Source organism: Bufo gargarizans, chromosome 2 (assembly GCF_014858855.1).
Source record: "Bufo gargarizans isolate SCDJY-AF-19 chromosome 2, ASM1485885v1, whole genome shotgun sequence".
Classification (NCBI taxonomy): Eukaryota; Metazoa; Chordata; class Amphibia; order Anura; family Bufonidae; genus Bufo; species Bufo gargarizans.
Genome location: NC_058081.1, coordinates 316,198,450 through 316,222,413, shown reverse-complemented (window position 1 = coordinate 316,222,413; position 23,964 = coordinate 316,198,450). Strand labels below are relative to the sequence as shown.

The following is a 23,964-nucleotide window of genomic DNA, read 5'->3' as shown; positions in this document are numbered from 1 at the left end:
ACTCATGATCAATGGACAGGAGGGACCTCATTGACTTCTATGGGACAGTTTTCTAGGCAAGCTCTGTGACCAGTGCAGAGGTCATTGTATAAGGAAAGAATAGATAAGCTCTGACAATTGCCTATTGTGAATGGTGGATCCTGTCTTATCTATACACAGAGGTGAATTAATTACAGGCAGGATTAGTATGATAGATAAGCAGATAACTACAGTAAAATGACCTGTATAGACCAAAAAGTGATGCCTATTAGGCCTAGTGGCCACTGAGAAAACTGCAGGATTTTTTATTTTTTTTATTTTTCAACTATATATATTGACATAGAAAATTTAAAAAGAACATCAAAAATTATTTATAAATATGTTAAACATAAAAATGTGATTTAAACAATAGGTCATTTTCTGATGACACATTCCCTTTAAGGATTCAGAAATGATAATGAGCAATTATTGTACATATGATATAAAATATAATGTACGTAAAGCAGGGACAGACATATCCGACTGTAAAATCTAGATGCCAAATTCGAATAACTCTGACATAAGGATTTTCTTGGTTATGAACAAAAAGAATTCAAAAAGTTGTTTGTCAATTGCTAATTTCTATGCATCTCTCCTAATGAGTAAGCATTTTTTTATATTTTTTTCTTACATTTTTTTTTTCCAAGTTTGATATTTTATAAAAATAAATGTGGGAGAAAATTTGCAGTGTTTTCCATGGCAACTCAGCCAAGTGTTCTGTTACTTTATAAGCTAATGTTTTCAATAACTCTCATTGTGTTCTACTATATTAATTGACAGTGATTTCTGTTTTCTTTTAGACTTGGATTATCACATGTATTTATCTTCAACTGTTTTTTGTATGCTTTGGAAGTCCCTGCACAAATCCTCTGACTGATGCTGTGCATGATATTGAAAAACTGGTAAGGCTCGTAAAGATCTAGCTTTGTTGATGGCTATGTAGTTATACATATCTTATTTAAATTTTTTACATTGACCATGTGATAACTAGGGATGAGCAAATCGGCTTTGGATTCTTCATCCGAAGACGATTCACATAAAACTTTGTTAGAATACTGTACGGAGTGAGCCCTCCATACAGTATTAGAATGTATTGGCTCAGATGAGCCGAAGTTATTACTTTGCGAAGTCTCGCAAGATTTCAGGTAATAACTTTTGTAAATTAATTTCTACTGTAAAAAACCTTGGTACTGAACTTGGGTTCGGTTCCAGCTGGTACGTTGGAACCGAACAGAGTTCGGTACAAAGGTTTTTTACAGTAGAAATTAATTTACAAAGTTATTACTTCGGAAAGTCATTGGAGCTAATACTGTACGGAGCTCCCGTAATACTGTACAGATAACACCCTTTAATTGCATGTAAGCATTAGCTTTTAAAAGGTTTTCACCACAGACAACCTATTTAATCTGATATCTGCCACAGCATTCATCTAAGAACAGTGGGTCCCGTTCTTGTGACATGTAGATGGCTGCTCAGGAATAATTCTCTGCACTGGCCCATAGAGTTTTGAGTGGTACACCCCTCTATGATGTCTATATGCCCTAATAGGACAGATGACACAACCCCCTTAACTGTTTTAGATTGGAGTCACAAATAATAGCTCATGTTACTTTTTATACCACTGTCAAACTACAGTACCTAGACTTTCTCTTGGTTTTGTCAAATTTGGACATTTCTTCACCATGACCTTTTCTCTAGGTCTTTCTATCTTTAAATGAAAAATTACCACCATTTCAGTCAAAGCAAAATGCATATGAATAGAATTTCAGAAGCTGGAAAAAAGACATAAGTGTATGTCCTGAGGGCCAGCAGGCTACACTGGTTTGAACAAACAAGAACATCGGAGACTATACAAACCTTCTCATGTCAAACCACAGCAAAAATAAAAATAATGTTGCATTAAACATTATTCACATATCATTTTTTCCATAACATTTCTTTAATAACTTTTTGTATATGAACAGTTTTTGTAAGTAAAGTAAATTTATCGTAAAATATAGTAGACACTAATGGGTTAATTTATCGAACTGATGTAAAGTAGAACTGGCTTTGTCACCCATAGCAACCAATCAGATTGCACCTTTTATTTTTGACAGCTCCTTTGGAAAATAAAACGTGGAATCTGATTGGTTGCTATGGGTGGGCAACTAAGCTAGTTCTACTATACACCAGTTTAATAAACAATCCCATAAATGCTACCACTAGATTTGACTCCTAAATGTTCACAGCAAACCACTGTGTTTAAAAGAGATTATGCCATGATTAATGTAAAAAAAAATAAAAAGTACATTTTATAATCTGTTTCTTACAAAGCTAGAACCATCCCTGTACCTAACATGGATCTATAACCCCCCCCCCCCCCCCACACACACACACACACACACACACACTCACTCTCTCATTGACTCATTTGTTTTGCTAGATTTATTTCAAGTGGGCAGCTCAGGGTGGGTGTCCTTTCTCAGGACAAGTGCCCTTTCTGCTTTAGCTCTCTCCCCGTAACTGTCACAGCTTCCAATAGAAAATATATGGCTGGTGGTGACAATTGAAAGATGTAGTTGAACATGTGCGTCCACCATAGGTAGTTGGACAGAGACATGAGGAAAAGAACAAACAGCAGGCGGTGCTATACAAATACATTTTTGTGAACAACTCAGTGGCTATACCAAATTTGTAATTGCATACAATTACAAAATTATTCAGCTTTAACTGATGGTTTGAAAAGCATAGATTAAAAAAAAATAAAAAATTGTGTGTGGGACATGCCCTTTAGGTAACATAGACCAGAGGTGATAACTGAAATATGGAACAGCAACTTTAAGCTTTGCCAAAGGTCTTATAAAACCTTCATTGAAACCCAATGAAGACCTGCTCCATAGGTGTTAGAACACATAGCATTAGATAAGAATATACAGGTGAAACTCGAAAAATTTTAATATTGTGAAAGTTGATTTATTTCAGTAATGCAACTTAAAAGGTGAAACTAACATATGAGATAGACTCATTACATGCAAAGCGAGATATTTCAAGCCTGCCTTTGTTATAATTTGGATGATTATGGCTTACAGCTTATGAAACCCCAAAGTCACAATTTTGAGGTCCCCTTTGCTCAGGGGGTTATGGATTAATTAGCTGACTAGAGTGTGACACTTTGAGCCTAGAATATTGAACCTTTTCACTAAATTCTAATTTTAAGCTGCGTTTAATGCAATTTCTTTTAATTTGCATTGCTGAAATAAATGGACTTTTGCACAATATTCTAATTTTTCGAGCTTCACCTGTATATAAAAGTTAATTATGAAGAAATTGTGTAATCATGTATCTGCCTATGTAAAATATATATATATAATATATATATCTGTCCTACAAAATGTATAGCGTAAAGCAGAAAACATATAGCTGGCTTCTAAATGCTGGATGTAGTTTTTTTCATTTTCTGGCTCCTTTTCATATTGTTTGATTAAATTTGATATCTTAGAAACACATTTTCCATATCTAGGGATTTACCAAGAATAATTTCCATGTGTTTGTACATGATGTCATTTGATATGCTTGCCCTCTACATAGTTCTGAAAAGGAGATTTATGGACCAAACTACCCTTGACTTATTTTGTGACTGTTTTTGACTTACTTTGACTAGAACAAAATTGTTAAACAGATATGTTCTCTTTTACTTTTTTTGGTAGAAACAGATGTGTGTCCTGATTATATTCATCACAGGTGCTGCAGTTTTTACTTTTATTTTATTGCTACATTAAATGGTTGCATGTCCCTGCTTATTGGTACTGTTTTTACGGGTATTCAGATGCACTGTGTGCGCATATTTGCTTTGTAGCCTGGATTTTTGGCACTGGTTTGTTCCTTACGTTATGATAATGCTACGACTCCATTGTGCACTTGCAGCTTGTCAGGTTGTAAATCATGTTCCTTTTCATTGCTAAAAATATATCTACATTCATTGAATAATATATTGGACATTTGTTGCAAACAGTTGGTCTTCCAAAATTTGTATGACTAATTTAGCAGCATTTTAATATGTCATGTATAATATATGTACCTCTTCATGCATCCACTATATATAGTGTGACTTGGTTTACATTAACCATAACCACCATGCTGTGGAAAAAAGTTGTTCCCCTTCATCCATTCTGTCATGAAAGGTATTACTAATGTGTTGTTAGTCTTACTATGAATACCATGGTGTCAACATCAAGATATCAGTACCAATATATCAAGCTTAATGTGAAAGTATGTGTTTAAACACATCAAAACTGTCTGTTCCTCTGAAATGTAGAAAGGTATGACATTGGTCTGTAGTGTGCTAGCAGTTGTTAGGTACTTTGTTGTGGGAACGATATGGGAAATAAAATGTGAGGTGTCTTCATGGTTCTATTAACATTTAGTGGAACAGATGTGTGAAGAGTGGGGGCTGTTTTTTAAAAGTTCAAACATTCATGATCAATTTTTGAAAAATCCTAGGGAAATTCCAACACAATATGGGCAAAGATACATAGAAATACAAACCGGATTCCAAAAAAGTTGGGACACTAAACCAATTGTGAATAAAAACTGAATGCAATGATGTGGAGATGGCAAATGTCAATATTTTATTTGTAATAGAACTTAGATGACAGATCAAACGTTTAATCAGAGTAAATGTATCATTTTAAAGGAAAAATACATTGATTCAAATTTTCACGGTGTCAACAAATCCCAAAAAAGTTGGGACAAGTAGTAATAAGAGGCTGGAAAAAGTAAATTTGAGCATAACGAAGAGCTGGAAGACCAATTAACACTAATTAGGTCAATTGGCAACATGATTGGGTATAAAAAGAGCTTCTCAGAGTGGCAGTGTCTCTCAGAAGCCAAGATGGGTAGAGGATCACCAATTCCCACAATGTTGCGCAGAAAGATAGTGGAGCAATATCAGAAAGGTGTTACCCAGCGAAAAATCACAAAGACTTTGCATCTATCATCATCAACTGTGCATAACATCATCCGAAGATTCAGAGAATCTGGAACAATCTCTGTGCGTAAGGGTCAAGGCCGTAAAAACATACTGGATGCCCGTGATCTCCTGGCCCTTAAACGACACTGCACCACAAACAGGAATGCTACTGTAAAGGAAATCACAGAATGGGCTCAGGAATACTTCCAGAAACCATTGTCAGTGAACACAATCCACCGTGCCATCCGCCGTTGCCAGCTGAAACTCTACAGTGCAAAGAAGAAGCCATTTCTAAGCAAGATCCACAAGCTCAGGCGTTTTCACTGGGCCAGGGATCATTTAAAATGGAGTGTGGCAAAATGGAAGACTGTTCTGTGGTCAGACGAGTCACGATTCAAAGTTCTTTTTGGAAATCTGGGATGCCATGTCATCCGGACCAAAGAGGACAAGGACAACCCAAGTTGTTATCAACGCTCAGTTCAGAAACCTGCATCTCTGATGGTATGGGGTTGCACCATCAATGCTGAAAAATATATTCGGGTTCTAGAACAACATATGCTCCCATCCAGACGTCATCTCTTTCAGGGAAGACCCTGCATTTTTCAACAAGATAATGCCAGACCACATTCTGCATCAATCACAACATCATGGCTGCGTAGGAGAAGGATCCGGGTACTGAAATGGCCAGTCTGCGGTCCAGATCTTTCACCTATAGAGAACATTTGGCGCATCATAAAGAGGAAGGTGCAACAAAGAAGGCCCAAGACAATTGAACAGTTAGAGGTCTGTATTAGACAAGAATGGGAGAGCATTCCTATTTCTAAACTTGAGAAACTGGTCTCCTCGGTCCCCAGACGTCTGAGTGTTGTAAGAAGAAGGGGAGATGCCACACAGTGGTGAAAATGGCCTTGTCCCAACTTTTTGGGGATTTGTTGACACCATGAAATTCTGATTCAACATATTTTTCCCTTTTAAAATGGTCCATTTTCTCAGTTTAAACTTTTGTTCTGTGATTTATGTTCTATTCTGAATAAAATATTAGAAGTTGGCACCTCCACATCATTGCATTCAGTTTTTATTCACGATTTGTATAGTGTCCCAACTTTTTGGGAATTCCGGTTTGTACTTGGTCATTTGGAGAAGCTGACTCTTGTAGTGTAGTAATCATACTGTTTTAATGAACATGGTTTTTCCAGTTGGAACTTGGCTGTTTGTGATTGAAGACCTGGTGCTAGCTTTATATAGTTGTGATGCTTTTCATCCTGTGTCCTCAGGATTTTTTTTTTCAACTTTAATCAATAAAACTTTACAGATTTAAAATATTTCTAATGGCAATACCAGGTTTTACTTCAAATTCACAAACCTGGTAGAAGCAGTCAATTTATAAAATTGTTACATGATCCTGATTTTTAAATAGTCAAGGAAGATTATAATCATGACCACGTTAAATAAAACAGCACTCAATTTAAGTTGTCCAAACATGGTAAACTTATAATGGTTAAAGGGGTTGTCTGGGCTTTTTCTATTGATGACCTATCCTCCGTATACCGTGGGTCAACAATATCAGATTGGCGGGGTCCGACACCCGGCACCCCTGCCGTTTAGCTGTATGAGGAGATGACGTGCGCAGAGTGCACATGCCGTCTCCCTTCTCTCTTCCTGTCCGCTGCCATCCCATAGACCATACAGTAGTGAGAAGGGAGACAGTATGTGTGCACTGCGCATGCCGTCTCTACATACAACTGACCGGGGGTGCCGGGTGTAGGTCTCCCACCGATATGATAATGATGGCCTAATAGGAAAAGCCAGGACAACCTCTTTCAAAGCTGCCAATTTGGGCTGGATTGTCTGACCATCCAGTGTGTATGGGGGTTTTTGAACTCTTCCTGAAGGCAGATATCGGGGTGAGATAATGATCAGGTTATTTGACTTGACCGGTCCTTCTTTTTTTTTTTTTTCAGGAAGTTGAGCCATGGCCAAAAGGAGTCTAATTTCTCTCTTCTCACTGTTCAGAAAGACAAGCCAAATGGATATCTGTATGAAAGGGGGGTGGGGGGGACATCGGGAGCGAAAACTGTTTGTCACTTTTTCAGCTTACATGACCATCCCAAGAATAAATTATAATATGAAAGGGAAAGGTCTTTGTTTATAATGAACAAAAAAAATATATTGTTCTTTATAAGTTTAAATCATCCTATCACACAGCAGTGATGAAGTCATAGTTACCAAAAGGTAACACAGATTTCTAGTAAATTGATGTGCTACATTCTCTGAAGTATTTGCTTAGGATTTTGAGTGGCTTCCTCCACTTTGTATAGATGACAGTAGAACTGTGAGCATTGCGTCAGGACTTTTTTTAAACATAGCTACTAAGAAGTCACCTGGCTATAAAAATCATTTGCCTTGTTTGGTGAATAAATATAGTTAGGGATGGTTTGTTTGCATCCACTCCTACAAGCTTTGCCAGCTTCTTGAAAAAAATTACAATGCAAACACAAATTCATAATGAACGTATCTGAGCCAAAACCCTAATCCCGAAATTTGGCTCTCTTCTGTAACTGTCATGATTGGATTGTTGAATAACAGCTTTGTAATATGCTCAGTTGACATTGAGTACTAAAACAAACTTTTTGAATCCACTACAAAATCTTATAAATCAATATACAGTAGTCGCCCATATTTGTCATGAAATGTCGAGCACTGTAAGGTTATATGATTTAAAGGGTTTATGTAGAAAATGCAAATCGGGCATCATATAGTACAATCTCTTTCTAACAAACCTAGAACCAACCCTATACCTGGGTTCAGAGCTCTCCCTATTAATTGTTCCAACTGCTCTGCTAGATGGTATCTCAAGGGACTGCTGCCGTTCTCTCCCTATCACAGCTTAGGGGGCAGCTTCCTGCCTGCAACTGTCACAGCTTCTAACAGTAGATAGGGCTGGTGACAGTTGAAGAATGATACAGAGCATGTTCGTCCACCTCAGTGACGTGGACAGAGAAATTAAAAAAGAACAGCAGATGGCACTATACATAGAGATTTTATTAAAGAAAGCTATACTACATTTTAAATTAAAGTATGGGCAATTTAAAAAGTATTGATTTAGGTGCTGGCTGGGAAACTGTATTTTTTTTTTTTTTTTCATGGGGCAACCTCTTTAAGGAACGGGAAGATGATATAAATGTTAGAGTACTGTAGTTTTTTTCTCAAAAAATGTTATATACAATTGGGTATTGCCATAAATGTGTAATTCTCACCCAACTGTCATAAATGACAGTTGTGAAGATAATGATTACAAACTGTAGCCAATTTTACATGTTTGCATCAGCTTTGAAAGCCAAAAACAAGACGAGAAGACAAACCGAGAAGTAACTCCAAAACACAAGTGGTGCAGAATCTTTCACTTCAAGGACATGGCTTTAAATTAGAGGGGCAAAGGTTTAAAAGTAATATCAGGAAGTATTACGTTACTGAGAGAGTAGTGGATGCATGGAATCGCCTTCCTGCAGAAGTGGTAGCTGCAAATACAGTGAAGGGGTTTAAGCATGCATGGGATAGGCATAAGGCCATCCTTCATATAATATAGGGCCAGGGGCTATCCATAGTATTCAGTATATTGGGCAGACTAGATGGGCCAAATGGTTCTTATTTGCAGACACATTCTATGTTTCTATGGTTTGGGCTTTCAAATACCATTGGAAAACACTGGGCAAGATATTATCATGTAAAGGGAGGTAAACTAGTGCAATTATTCAACAACTGCAAACGGCTTTCTTTTGGTGGGAAGCAGGAGCTCTTTTGCCAGTAATAAATCTGCTCATGCTTTACTAGTCAATCAATATATCTATAAGCTTCACTTCCCTACTATTAAACATCTGTGTGTACTTCACAGCGCAATGATTGTGATTAGTTCAATTCGAGGTAGCCATATACATTAGATGAATCTTGGCTAAACCGCACGGTTTCGGTGGTGGACCTGATGACGATCTAATATGTATGGGATTGGTTCAACTCTTCCTCTCTATGCACACTTGGCTGAGCCAGGGTTGTATGGGGGTGGGTCAGGAGGAATATCTGTTAAATAACACCATCTATTGTGTATGGCTAGCCTAAGGAGGAAAAAACTGCTCTGTCATGCTCAATTCATCTTGTGTTGGACCTTTCATAACTTGCAGATTCATATGCCTTTATCTCACCAAAGTAAATACATCATTGCAGTTTTTACAAGGCCATGGTGTCCTCAACAGAGGCATTCCTGTCAGTAATATGAAAAGATGTATTCTTATAACTTTACAAGAACAATCCCGCTTGGGAGAGTGTAACACTATATGGCCCAGTGATTCATTTACATTTCTGTTATAGATCATGGTCATGCTTTCCTGCAAAGTCATTCTATTCTGTGCTTTGTTCAGCCTAAAATTTGACTAGGTAAAAAAGGAATTCGATATGAATCACTTAACCTTGTAGCTTGACCTATTTGTTTTTGACTTTAGGGCTAATTCTGTTGTGCATGATGAAAATATTTCCAATTGCAAATTGCTCTGCAATATGCTGGTGCTTGATTTGTGTAGGCAAGTGATAAGAACAAAGACAACCTGCTGACCTTATGTAGATGCTGTATGGATGGTTATTCTTAGAAACAAGTAAGGCCAGATGTATGAGTGACACTTTTTTTTTTCTTGTAATCCAATTAATTCTGGTCATATAGAGGTATACTAGCTATATTTAAAGGGGCAGTCTGGGTTCAGAGCTGAACCCGGGCATATCCCCATTTTCACCCAGGCAGCCCATCTGGCTTGTGCATCGGAGCGCAATTCAGCACAGGGCAAAGATTTTGTGGAGTTCTGGTGACTTACAGGGCTCTCCTTAGGGCTGCCAGGTGGAGGCTTCCGCCCAGCAATGAGCCCAGTGACCTCACTGGCACTGATGGGCGGCCTTTAGCGCTGCTCTAGCCTTTAAAACAGCTAGGGCAGCGCTAAAGCCCGCCCATCAGAGCCGTTGAAGTCACTGAACTGCACTGCTGGGCGGAAGCCTCCGCCCGGCGGTGTGATATTGTAAATAAGAGCCCTTGCCCTGCATGATCCTGCGCAGGGCAAGGGAGACAATCGGAGCATGAAGTGCTCCGATGCTCAAGTCAGGGGAACTGCCTTGGTGAAATTATGGGTATGTCCGGGTTCAGCTCTGAACCCAGACAACCCCTTTTAATGATCTTTTAGTTTAAAATTATTGTAATTTGTTAAACATTTGATAGATATTAGGGAGATATAGTGTTAAGCAAGTTAAAGTTGACAAAGTGGAATTTGATCCAAATTTCAGTAAAAATTTAATTCATCACAAATCCGAGTCGTGGTAACAAATTGGATTTCATCTAAAATGGCTGCTGCACATGTTACAAAGTCAAAGTAAGAAGCCCAGGAATAATGGATCACCTATAATGCCTTGCAGCTAGCCAATCAGCAGATATCTGTCACATCCCTATAAAAAGCCTCATCCTGCCTGTTTTATGCCATTTTTCCAGTGAACTGAGCATAGGGACAGATATGACAAGTGCTAGAAAGACTTTATTTGAAAAACATTAGTTTTCAACAGTTCAAGGACAGCTTAGCGATAGGGAAGGGAGATACTAGGGAGACTTTATCCACACTATAGGAAGAGTGCAGGGGTCATTTGAACCGTGTAACGCTTGGCTTGAAGAGAAGCCATCCTATTACACCTTGCTGCTCTAGTTGGAGTTAAAAAGCATTCTAATACTACTGATTTTAGGTTGTTTGCTTTCTTTTATACTTAAGAAATTCCAGTAATCCTTGATTCTGTAATTGGGGTGAAATTGTGGCCTGATTTTGGGGTGCTTGCAGCGTTTTGTTGTCCGTCTGACGAAACTGATCCGTCCTGACACACAATGTAAGTCAATGGGGGACGGACCCATTTTCACTGACACAATATGGCACAATAGAAAATGGATCCGTCCCCCATTGACTTTTAATGGTGTTCAAGACGGATCAGTTTTGGCAATGTTAAAGATAATACAAATGAATCCGTTCTGAACGGATGCATGCATCTGATTATCTGAACGGATGTGTTTGTGCAGCTCCGTGACTGATCCGCACCAAACGCGAGTGTGAAGGTAGCCTTAGTCATTTTAATTTATTCTCCTGAATGCTTGCAGACTTAACAGTACATATGTGCATTGTGTCAATTTTATGAGTTCTGACTAGAAAAAGCACCAAAAGATGACATGATGACATTGATCTTGTCTGGCACTTGGCATCGAAGATTCCAGAGTCTCTAGTGATTCCACGGACATCTGCTGTTTGGGCACCCCCACGCACATTAGATCCCACTGACAGTAGGCAAATGCAAACCAAAAATATCACCTCGACACACACCACATTTTAAAAATAGTTAATGTGTTCCCACTAATTCAACCATTTTAAGCTTTTGTCAATGTAGAGTTTATATGACTGGATCAATTAGCCCTAACTGTTTCTATTTGTCATTGTCAGGTTGGAAATCTACCAAACGATTACATTATGCGCCTGAAACGTGTCCCAGCAAAGGATCATCTGGTAAGACTGTCTCGCTATGTTGTAAATGCTGAGCAAAGTTCAGTTAAATGGGATTGAATGGTTTAGGTGCAGGTTGGGTGTTTACCTTGGAACACCCTTGACCTTTTCTTAGAAGCTCTTGCTAATACAAAAATGAATGTGGGGTTCTGACTGGAGGTCTATGTCTAAGATGATATTCTGTCTTGTCAGCTCATGGACAGCTGTTTCTTTGTTGAGTCAACCCCAAGTAAAGCTGTGTCTGTGCTTCCAACTTAGGTTATTGTCAACACTTTCAACACCAATTGTGACAAGGGATTTTCTAAAGTAGACAACCCTCTCCTAAAAGCAGTTTACATAGATAAGACTGTATGAAATTCCAGTTCAGAATTATTAACTGTGGACAAGGCCTTTTGCAATGTGCGTGCTGTTGTTCACATGGACAATAACTAACAATTATGAAATGCTTAACCATCTCTTTACATGGAGCGGATATTTAAAATATAATCAAATAATGTTACATTTTATTGGGGATACATTCTTTGATACACAGTGAAGATACACTTTGAGATGTCTACCCAAAATTGCTTTGAAAAGTGGTCTTCTAGGGCAGTAGTCTTATTAAAGAGGATGTCCTGTATGTGTAATATGGGTGGGGGGGGGGGGGGACATAAAATCTGTTATATTAAGTCTGGTCTACATAAGAGAATGACCTTCTCAAAGAGATAACCTTTTGGTTTAATGGTAGTAGTTTTAATGTCATGAAATTATAGAAGTACAAGAGAATGCCAATATATGATATTCTAAAAGCTGGAAAGTTTTTTTTATTTTTTGAGTCTTTAGTGTGCTGTTTGGATGTTGTGATCGCAAGGGTGGAAAATGGCATTCATTCTGCCAGCTCTGCATGTTAAATACCATGCATACCAGCCAGTCAGAATAGCCTGCCAGCTCTATATTTTCTAATGACTTGTGGTAGTCCTAGCTAAAAAATTCTAACATATTTTATTTCTATCAATCAAAATGGTGTAGCATCTTGATTATGAGAATACTCCTTCTGTTCTTTTGACTTGCCTAAACTGCCTATAGTCTAGCAATAAAATTTTCATACCCTTTTCTATAAATAATATTGTTCAAACATAAAATAAAAGAAAGTTGTTGCACAATAGAAATAGTTTATATCATAAATATCCGGTTCTCTGAATGGAGCCAGCAGTGTAAACAATAGATGTCTTCATTCTGGTTGCCATGGCTATGTCCAGGAACTTATAAATATCTGTAGTGAAACATTTTTGCAGGTATACTAACTTCAAAAACATGGTACAATGTATAATATATATGCAGAATACACAAAAGAAGAAAAGTTCTTTACATGTATAAATATACACATGACCTGGATATAGCCAGAATGAAAACATCAATTGCTTACACTGCTACTGCATTTATAAAACTGGGAAATAGTGCAAAAAGAAGCTAAGTGACTTTATGTGGTAGTGCCACAACGGGGAATTGCATTGACCACTCTCTTGCCAATTTGGCTGCTAAATGGGCTTCCTGAATTAAGACCTCCTACTAATTCAGAATTCCATAATAACATATTTTGATGATTTTTCCAACCCAGACAAATAATTTACACAGATCGTCTGTGAAGGTCCTCATTCATCCAGGTCATGGTATATCAGTAGTAATAAGTGAGAGCAACAAGCTTGTATTTTTTTTTTCTCGAAGACGAGCTAAGCTAATTTTACGATGGGCTCAGAAACAATTGCTAAATGAATGTGTATGACGGGCAAACTTTACAGTTGCCGCCCTAAAGCATAACATCAAAGGGATGTAGCTTGGACATGGCAATGCCAAGGAAAGTAGATGAAGATGAGAATTTGTCAGTGTTCTTACCAAGCTGGAGATAGCGAAAAGGTTGCATTTTGTGATTGTCCCCAATACCATCCCAGTGGTGGATATTATCTCAGCCTCAGAAGCCATCTATGTTAACAGTGGCACAAGATGAGACAGAACAACTGTCTTAAAGTTTCTGCAGCTTTAGCCAGTGCTAAACTACCCCCATCCAGCCTCACAGCACAAGAAAGGAAGGCCATTACAACGCTCAAGAAAGATCCAAAAATATCTATGCTGCCCGCTAATAAAGGAAGATGCACGCATGTAGTCAATACGTTTGACTACCATGCTACGGTGACCACACTTCTGAGTGATAACGCATATGAAGTACTAAGAAGGTACCCAATATAGCATTATACAGCATATAGACTTGCTAAGATACACAAGGAAGGTACCCCTTTTCAGCAGCATCAACTTGGTGACCTACAGTACACCATGGCTAAATACTTAGCCAACATTCTAACCCCTCTGGTTGGAAATACAGAGCACTGCATACAGAACTCTCAGGACTTCACATCACACATAAAGTCCAAAGCTTGACACTGGCTACAGACATCTGTTGTTTGGCACCTCTCCTAAGGCATTTTAATGAAACTTAATAGCTTCAGTCATGCAAATGCTATCAAAACTTTACTGCCATGACGGAAGCACAAGTCACAAGTATTTAATATGGAAATATTCTCATAAAAGCCATTCTAATTGAGAAGGAAATTCAGATGAGTAGTGCAATATCTTCAAGAATAAAAATACAATTTCACTGGCTCTGACTTATAGTATTACTACTGATATTTAGACAAATCCTAAATGAATCCCATTTATTCACTTTCAGACTGATAGATAAAGGGATTAGGGATTTGGCCATCGCCCATTCAGTACTCGGCTATTTTTGGAAGTCCCATAGCAGTGAATAGAGTGAGCACCACACATGTACGGCCAACTCTTCACCACAATGGGAGTGCTGGAAATGGCTTAATTGGTGCTATTTTCAGAACTCCCATAGCGGGGGACTGGAGAGTGGTCCCACTTACATAGTGTGCTCTCTATCACTTCAGAGGGGGCCCATTCTGGAGATACAGTAGGTGCAACTCTAGAATATGCCATAAATATCGGATAGGGTAAGGTCCCATACATATGCCATCAATGTCTGCAATGGAAATACCCCCTTAACATTATTATATATGTATATAAATTATATAATTTCTGGATGTTCTTTATGCACGACCAAACGACTGGACCGATCTTCACCACACAGGTACCCGGGAAGATTTTAGATCGGCTCTCTAGGACGTACCGTTCCTGAGAGATTCCCCAAAAATAACCCACATTAGCTAATACAATCCTGCAAGTCTTTCTCTTCAAATCCCAACTGTCATAAACACAGTTTTACTCCAGGTTTCCATAACAACCCAGCCATTTTTCTTTATTGCTTAAAGAGGACCTTTCACTAGTTTAAAAACTAAAAACTAACTATATCAGTGGGCAGAGCGGCGCCCAGGGGTCCCCCTGCACTTACTAGTATGTCTGGGCGCCGCTCCGTTTGCCCGGTATAGGCTCCGGTGTCTGCAGCTGCCTCTGTTGTACTGGGCGGAGATTTTGTATTAGGGTTGTCCCTTGCTGCAGCGCTGGCCAATCGTAGCGCACAGCTCATAGCCTGGGACTCCCAGGCTATGAGCTGTGCGCTGCGATTGGCCATAGATCAGAGCGTTACGGGCGTGGTGATATAAAAAATGTGTAGTGTATTTTTTTTAAATTTTTTTTAATCCATTATAAATGTGTGGCTATAAGATATATATATATATATATATATATATATATATATATATATATATATATATATATATATATATATATATATATATATATATATATACACACACACCTTCTCATTCAAAGAGTTTTCTTTATTTTCATGACTATGATAATTGTAGATTCACACTGAAGGCATCAAAACTATGAATTTACACATGTGGAATTATATACATAACAAAAAAAGTGTGAAACAACTGAAAATATGTCATATTCTAGGTTCTTCAAAGTAGCCACCTTTTGCTTTGATTACTGTTTTGCACACTCTTGGCATTCTCTTGATGAGCTTCAAGAGGTAGTCACCTGAAATGGTTTTCACTTCACAGGTGTGCCCTGTCAGGTTTAATAAGTGGGATTTCTTGCCTTATAAATGGGTTTGGGACCATCAGTTGCGTTGTGGAGAAGTCAGGTGGATACACAGCTGATAGTCCTACTGAATATACTGTTAGAATTTGTATTATGGCAAGAAAAAAGCAGCTAAGAAAAACGAGTGGCCATCATTACTTTAAGAAATGAAGGTCAGTCAGTCCGAAAAATTGGGAAAACTTTGAAAGTGTCCCCAAGTGCAGTCACAAAAACCATCAAGCGCTACAAAGAAACTGGCTGACATGCGGACCGCCCCAGGAAAGGAAGACCAAGAGTCACCTCTGCTGCGGAGGATAAGTTCATCCGAGTCACCAGCCTCAGAAATCGCAGGTTAACAGCAGCTCAGATTAGAGACCAGGTCAATGCCACACAGAGTTCTAGCAGCAGACACATCTCTAGAACTGTTAAGAGGAGACTGTGTGAATCAGGCCTTCATGGTAAAATATCTGCTAGGAAACCACTGCTAAGGACAGGCAACAAGCAGAAGAGACATGTTTGGGCTAAAGAACACAAGGAATGGACATTAGACCAGTGGAAATCTGTGCTTTGGTCTGATGAGTCCAAATTTGAGATCTTTGGTTCCAACCACCGTGTCTTTGTGCGACGCAGAAAAGGTGAACGGATGGAATCTACATGCCTGGTTCCCACCGTGAAGCAAGGAGGAGGTGTGATGGTGTGGGGGTGCTTTGCTGGTGACACTGTTGGGAATTTATTCCAAATTGAAGGCATACTGAACCAGCATGGCTACCACAGCATCTTGCAGCGGCATGCTATTCCATCCGGTTTGCGTTTAGTTGGACTATCATTTATTTTTCAACAGGACAATGACCCCAAACGCACCTCCAGGCTGTGTAAGGGCTATTTGACCATGAAGGAGAGTGATTGGGTTCTGCGCCAGATGACCTGGCCTCCACAGTCACCAGACCTGAACCCAATCAAGATGGTTTGGGGTCAGCTGGACCTCAGAGTGAAGGCAAAAGGGCCAACAAGTGCTATGCATCTCTGGGAACTCCTTCAAGACTGTTGGAAGACCATTTCAGGTGACTACCTCTTGAAGCTCATCAAGAGAATGCCAAGAGTGTGCAAAGCAGTAATCAAAGCAAAAGGTGGCTACTTTGAAGAACCTAGAATATGACACATTTTCAGTTGTTTCACACTTTTTTTTGTTATGTATATAATTCCACATGTGTTAATTTATAGTTTTGATGCCTTCAGTGTGAATCTACAATTTTCAGTCATGAAAATAAAGAAAACTCTTTGAATGAGAAGGTGTGTCCAAACTTTTGGTCTGTACTGTACGTTAATTAAAAATTCTTTAAATATATGTTAAATAGAAAAACGTGATTTAAGCAACAGGTCATTGTTCTGATGATACATTTCCTTTTAAGAGTGGTGTTTATCTTCCTCATAATCAACTTGGCTTTTTAAGTTTAAACAGTTGAAGTTGATAGAGTAATTTTTTTTTTTTTTAAACCCACTAAATATGTAACTAGGTTAAATTCGTTTTTCTTAATCTTAACAAAAACACAATACTTCACTGAGTCCTCTTTTGATCTTAATCATCCCAGAATTTGATCCTTAGCTACCCATCAATGTACTGCTGAGACAGGCATGTTGGAAAAGGAACAAGAGGTCATAAGTTATTAAAACTGGAATGTGTGTATAGTAGATAACATCATCTAAAGTTTTGACCCTGTAGTCACAAATATGTACACTAGCAGGCCTACTACAGTGATGTGTATATACAACTACATATATACTGTATAGTCTGTCTTTCATGTATCAGTTATCTGGACATGACAAGTAATCTATAACAGCAGTTTCATGCTGGAGTGCAGGATCTTTATCACCACATAAGGCCAATAGGTCAATGCAGCTGGTGTATTGTATGTTTAGAAATGTGTTTTTTTTTTTTTGTCTGGATTTTTTTTAACCCCTTAAGGACCAGGCTCATTTTCACCTTAAGGACCAGGCCATTTTTTGCAAATCTGACCAGTGTCACTTTAAGTGCTGATAACTTTAAAACGCTTTTACTTATACAGGCCATTCTGAGATTGTTTTTTCGTCACATATTGTACTTCATGACACTGGTAAAATAAAGTCAAAAAAATTAATTTTTTTGCATAATAAAATACCTAATTTACCAAAAATTTGGAAAAATTAGCAAATTTCAAAGTTTCAGTTTCTCTACTTCTGTAATACATAGTAATACCCCCAAAAATTGTGATGACTTAACATTCCCCATATGTCTACTTCATGTTTGAATTATTTTGGGAATGATATTTTATTTTTTGGGGATGTTACAAGGCTTAGAAGTTTAGAAGCAAATCTTGAAATTTTTCAGAAATTTACAAAAACCCAATTTTTAGGGACCACTACAGCTCTGAAGTCACTTTGCAAGGCTTACATAATAGAAACCGCCCAAAAATGACCCCATTCTATAAACTACACCCCTCAAGGTATTCAAAACTGATTTTACAAACTCTGTTAACCCTTTAGGTGTTGCACAAGAGTTATTGGCAAATGGGGATGAAATTTGAGAATTTCATTTTTTTGCCTAATTTTCAATTTTAACCCATTTTTTTCCACTAACAAAGCAAGGGTTAACAGCCAAAAAAGACTGTATCTTTATTGCCCTGACTCTGCCGTTTACAGAAACACCACATATGTGGCCGTAAACTACTGTACGGCCACACAGCGGGGCGTAGAGTGAAAGGTGCGCCGGATGGTTTTTGGAAGCCAGATTTTGCTGGACAGTTTTTTTGACACCATGTCCCATTTGAAGCCCCCTGATGCACCCCTAGAGTAGAAACTCCATAAAAGTGACCCCATCTAAGAAACTACACCCCTCAAGGTATTCAAAACTGATTTTACAAACTTCGTTAACCCTTTAGGTGTTGCACAAGAGTTATTGGCAAATGGGGATGAAATTTGAGAATTTCATTTTTTTGCCTAATTTTCAATTTTAACCCATTTTTTCCACTAACAAAGCAAGGGTTAACAGCCAAACAAGACTGTATCTTTATTGCCCTGACTCTGTCGTTTACAGAAACACCCCATATGTGGCCGTAAACTACTGTACGGCCACACAGCGGGGCGTAGAGTGAAAGGTACGCTGTATGGTTTTTGGAAGCCAGATTTTGCTGGACAGTTTTTTTGACACCATGTCCCATTTGAAGCCCCCTGATGCACCCCTAGAGTAGAAACTCCATAAAAGTGGCCCCATCTAAGAAACTACACCCCTCAAGGTATTCAAAACTGATTTTACAAACTTTGTTAACCCTTTAGGTCTTGCACAAGATTTAATGGAAAATAGAGATACAATTTCAAAATTTCACTTTTTTGGCAGATTTTCCATTTTAATATTTTTTTTCCAGTTACAAAGCAAGGGTTAACAGCCAAACAAAACTCATTATTTATGGCCCTGATTCTGTAGTTTACAGAAACACCTCATATGTGGCTGTAGACCGCTGTACGGGCACACGGCAGGGCGCAGAAGGAAAGGAATGCCATACGGTTTTTGGAAGGCAGATTTTGCTGGACTGGTTTTTTGACACCATGTCCCATTTGAAGCCCCCTGATGCACCCCTAGAGTAGAAACTCCATAAAAGTTACCCCATCTAAGAAACTACACCCCTCAAGGTATTCAAACTGATTTTACAAACTTTGTTAACCCTTTAGGTGTTGCACAAGATTTAATGGAAAATAGAGATACAATTTCAAAATTTAACTTTTTTGGCAGATTTTCCATTTTAATATTTTTTTTCCAGTTACAAAGCAAGGGTTAACAGCCAAACAAAACTCATTATTTATGGCCCTGATTCTGTAGTTTACAGAAACACCTCATATGTGGTTGTAGACCGCTGTACGGGCACACGGCAGGGAGCAGAAGGAAAGGAATGCCATACGGTTTTTGGAAGGCAGATTTTGCTGGACTGGTTTTTTTGACACCATGTCCTATTTGAAGCCCCCCTGATGCACCCCTAGAGTAGAAACTCCAAAAAAGTGACCCCATTTTAGAAAGTACGGAATAGGGTGGCAGTATTGTTGGTACTAGTTCAGGGTAGATATGATTTTTGGTTGCTCTATATTACACTTATTGTGCGGCAAGGTAACAAGAAATAGCTTTTTTGGCACGTTTTTTTTTTGTTATTTACAACATTCATCTGACAGGTTAGATCACGTGGTAATTTTATAGAGCAGGTTGTCACGGATGCAGCGATACCTAATATGTATACAATTTTTTTTATTTATGTAAGTTTTATACAATAACTTCATTTTTAAAACCAAAAAATTGTTTAGTGTCTCCATAGTCTGAGAGCCATAGTTTTTTCAGTTTTTGGGCGATTATCTTGAGTAGGGTCTAATTTTTTGCGGGATGAGATGACAGTTTGATTCGCACTATTTTGGGGTGCATATGACTTTTTGATCGCTTGCTATTACACTTTTTGTGACGTAAGATGGCAAAAAATTGCTTTTTTTGCACAATTTATTATTTTTATTTTTTATGGTGGTCACCTGAGGGGTTAGGTCATATGATATTTATATAGAGCCGGTCGATACGGACGCGGCAATACCTAATATGTATACTTTATTTTTATTTATGTAGGTTTTACACAATGATTTTATTTTTGAAACAAAAAAAATGATGTTTTAGTGTTTCCATAGTCTAAGAGCCATAGTTTTTTCAGTTTTTGGGCGATTATCTTGAGTAGGGTCAAATTTTTTGCGGGATGAGATGACGGTTTGGTACTATTTTGGCGTACATGCAACTTTTTTGATCACTTTTATTACCTTTTTTGGGAAGTAAGGTGGGCAAAATTTCAATTTTCTCATAGTTTTTATTTTCTTATTTTTATGGCGTTCACTGTGCGGGGAAAGTAACATGACCGTTTTATAGATCAGGTCGTTACGGACGCGGCTATACCTAATATGTGTAGTTTATTTTATTTATTTTTATTCAGTGATAAATGTTTTTTTTTTTTTTTTATCTTAACTTTTTTCACTTATTTTTTATTTTTTTTTGACCCAGACCCACTTGGTTCTTGAAGATCCAGTGGGTCTGATGTCTGTATAATACAGTACAGAACCTATATAGGTATCTGTAACTGTATTTTACTTACACTGAACAGATCTATGCTTTCAGCACAGATCTGTTCAGCACCATGGACAGCAGGACGCCTGAGCAGGCGTCCTGTTGTCATGGGAACCTTCCCCGTCTGCTCAGTTATGGTCAGAACTGCGCAGACGGGGAAGGGTAAGGACGGGGCTCTGGGGGGGCTGTCTGGGGGCTCTCTCCCTCTCCCATCGGGGGGCTGCAAAGGCACAGAGAGGGAGGGAGCTCCCTTTTACTGTTAACCTTTTCCATACAGCGGTCCGTACGGACCGCTGTATGGAAAGGGTTAAACGGCTGACATCGCATCAACGATGTCAGCCGTTTATACCAGGGTGCCAGCAATGTGCTGGCACCCTGGTAGACCCACTGTACACCAACGATTATTCAATGGGAGGCGGGCGGGGGATCGCGATCCCGCCTGCCGCACCGCCCGCCTCCCGCAACGCCCCCACCGCCTGCGACACCCCCCCTGCACCACCCGCTGCCATCAAATCATGCAGGGGTGCAGGGGGGGGTGTACTATATTGATTTTAGACACTCTAAAGTTTCTGATCCCCGCGGTCAGGGACCGCGGGGATCAGAAACTGCAAAAAGCGCAGCAAACCGCAGGTCTGAATTGACCTGCGGTTTGCTGCGATCGCCGACACGGGGGGGTCACATGACCCCCCCTGGCGTTTTAACAGGATGCCGGCTGAATGATTTCAGCCGGCATCCTGTTCAAATTAACCCCTGCGGCGCCGGAATGCCGATTTTAAAGTCAGGACGTACCGGTACGTCCTTGGTCCTTAAGGACTCGGGAAATAGGGCGTACCGGTACGTCCTATGTCCTTAAGGGGTTAATACATGGTCATTTTGATGGCAATAGTTATGAACTTTGTATTTTCTACAACATCCCCATGAAACTAGCCATGCAAGAAACATGGTTTGTTTTGCTTGCTTTAGGGCACTGCCAGCATACTGTGAACTGTCATAAATGAATGTAAAAAATGACCACAGTGCAGCTGAAGTATTTTAGACAACAGCCTAATGATTTGACTTTTGCCCCCTTATACTTTTTGTTACTTCCTTCTGGAAAACCACATGTAGATCTGTCAACCTCCGCATATGGTCAGTCACATTTTCCTGTGTAATACTGGAGTAGTTTGTGTGAACCATTTGACCTGTTTTTCTTATAATGCATACTTTATCTAGCTTTTATATCCATGTGGCATTTACCGTATAACAGCACATGACAAACCCAAAAGCAAAAAAGTAAAAACAGCCTCCAGCCATCTGGTCACATACATGCTGGTCTATATCTAATGGCTTCTCACATGTACTTTTCAAGATTGTTTAGGCAGGGTACTGCCTATGCTGCATCTAAGGCATTTGACTCAAGCAGTCACAATTCCACTCTGTACTGATAAGATGCAAGCACCCAAAATAGCTGTATATAGATAGATATTTGGCTTGGCTGTTTTCCCTTGTCATGTCCAAGGCTTGTTAAAAAGTCAGAATTTTTTTTCTCGTAGGGGGCCACTTCCAAAAGGTGGCACCAGTGAGATGATTCAATTTCCCTGGGAGATACCTCTTTGCAGATTATTTTCCCACGGACCATTGCCACTAGGGAGCTCCATACACAACTGGTCTCTTAGGAGAGCCATATCCTGCTTAAGCTGCATCCAAGTCATCACACTCAGTCATACAGAACCCTACTCTATAGTGACAAGGGGCAAGCACCCAACACAGTTGTCTACAGATGGATATTTGGCTTGGTTACCTTACCTTGTCGTGACCCATGTCTAGTTAAAGTCAGACTTTTGCTAATGGGGACACGCTTCCAAAAGGTGGAGCTAGCAAGATGGTTCCCTTTCCCTCAGAGATACCTCTTTACATTCAAAGACAGAGAGAAAGTAAGTGGTGCATATAGCAGCAACTATTAGACATTTTTGGCATGTATAGTACTTTTGATATGTCATAAAATGTCTTAGATGGTAAAACTCCTTTTAAGTTTTTTTATTGCAGCCCTTGGGAGTGGTACAGGCTGAATAAAATGGCCCTTGAACCAGGAAAGGTTGTGCACACCTGCTATAAACTAATGAACTAATTTCACCTAATATGTAAACTATTATCTAGTGGTAAATACTGTGATATGATAACCTGTTAATTGTGATACCTTCCCAGTCATTCCCCCATGAAAATTAATTAATTTCCTTGAGGTGTCCTCAGGATTTATTATTATTATTATTATTATTATTATTATTATTATTATTATCCTTATGTGGCCTTCTCCCTGTTCATTTTACAGAGCGGTGACCAGGTCACATATTCATTAATAGAACTAGATGTAGCACTGTACAAAGTGGGTGGCTTGCAAGGTTTGCATATGGTTAGCAAGGGCATCAGGCAGCAGTAACAATAATAAGGCACCAAATGTTTTTTTTTTTTTTTTATAAAAACAAAAAACGGATGTACAGTTATTTTATGTCCAGTATTAGGAACACTATGGGAAACAAACTCTTAAACCTGGACACCCCCATTAAAAGGTCATTCTGACATGTGTCATTGAAGAGGCATAGAAACGGAAGAATGTACCTCTAATCTGCCATTATATTTCCTTTTTATTCTTGGAGTGATCTAGTTTTATTCCAGGTAGGTTTATATTCAGTTACTGTAGAATTTAGAACCACGTTTGCTCCAAGTATAATCTACTACTCTTCCAGTAAATAAATATTTTCTGACAGGGCTTCTAAACTAATTTCAGATTGTGCCCCCTTCTTTTGTTCAGGTACTTGTTACAAATACTTTCCTCCTGGACCCTTATTTAACCCTTTAACATACTTAAATGTTTCAGTTGTGTCCCCCATTTCCCTATGCAAATGAAGATCTATATTAGCCTGTCTTTGGACCAGTTCTATTTTACCATTGTCTTTTTGTGAGTGAGGTCTCCATAATGGAACAGAGTACACCAGGAGCGTTCTCACTGGAGCTCTATACGGCAGGACCACAATCTTCCTCTTTTACTGGCCATACCTCTAGATATGCAACCGAGCATCGTACGCTTTCCCTACTGCTTGGTCTCCTGTTATTTATAGCATGTTCTGATTTGAAATAGCCCTTTAACGCATTTACAATGTATATTAGAATATAATTCTATCATAACAAAGGCATATACATGTACAGGACCTATGTAACACCCTGAGCGCCCTATTATGCTCTATTTTCAAACAATTCCCCATTTAATAAAATTATATATATATATATATATATATATATATATATATATATATATATAT

General features: G+C 38.7%; 1 protein-coding gene across 1 annotated transcript in view; it reads left to right on the top strand.

Annotated features, from left to right (window-relative positions):
• KITLG (KIT ligand) overlaps nucleotides 1-23,964 on the top strand; it is a 65,434-nt gene that overhangs the window by 22,987 nt on the left and 18,483 nt on the right. The window contains exons 2-3 of the mRNA XM_044277200.1: nucleotides 819-920; nucleotides 11,470-11,532. Of these exons, the coding sequence (XP_044133135.1) occupies nucleotides 819-920; nucleotides 11,470-11,532 (165 nt within the window). The remainder of the gene's footprint in view (nucleotides 1-818; nucleotides 921-11,469; nucleotides 11,533-23,964) is intronic.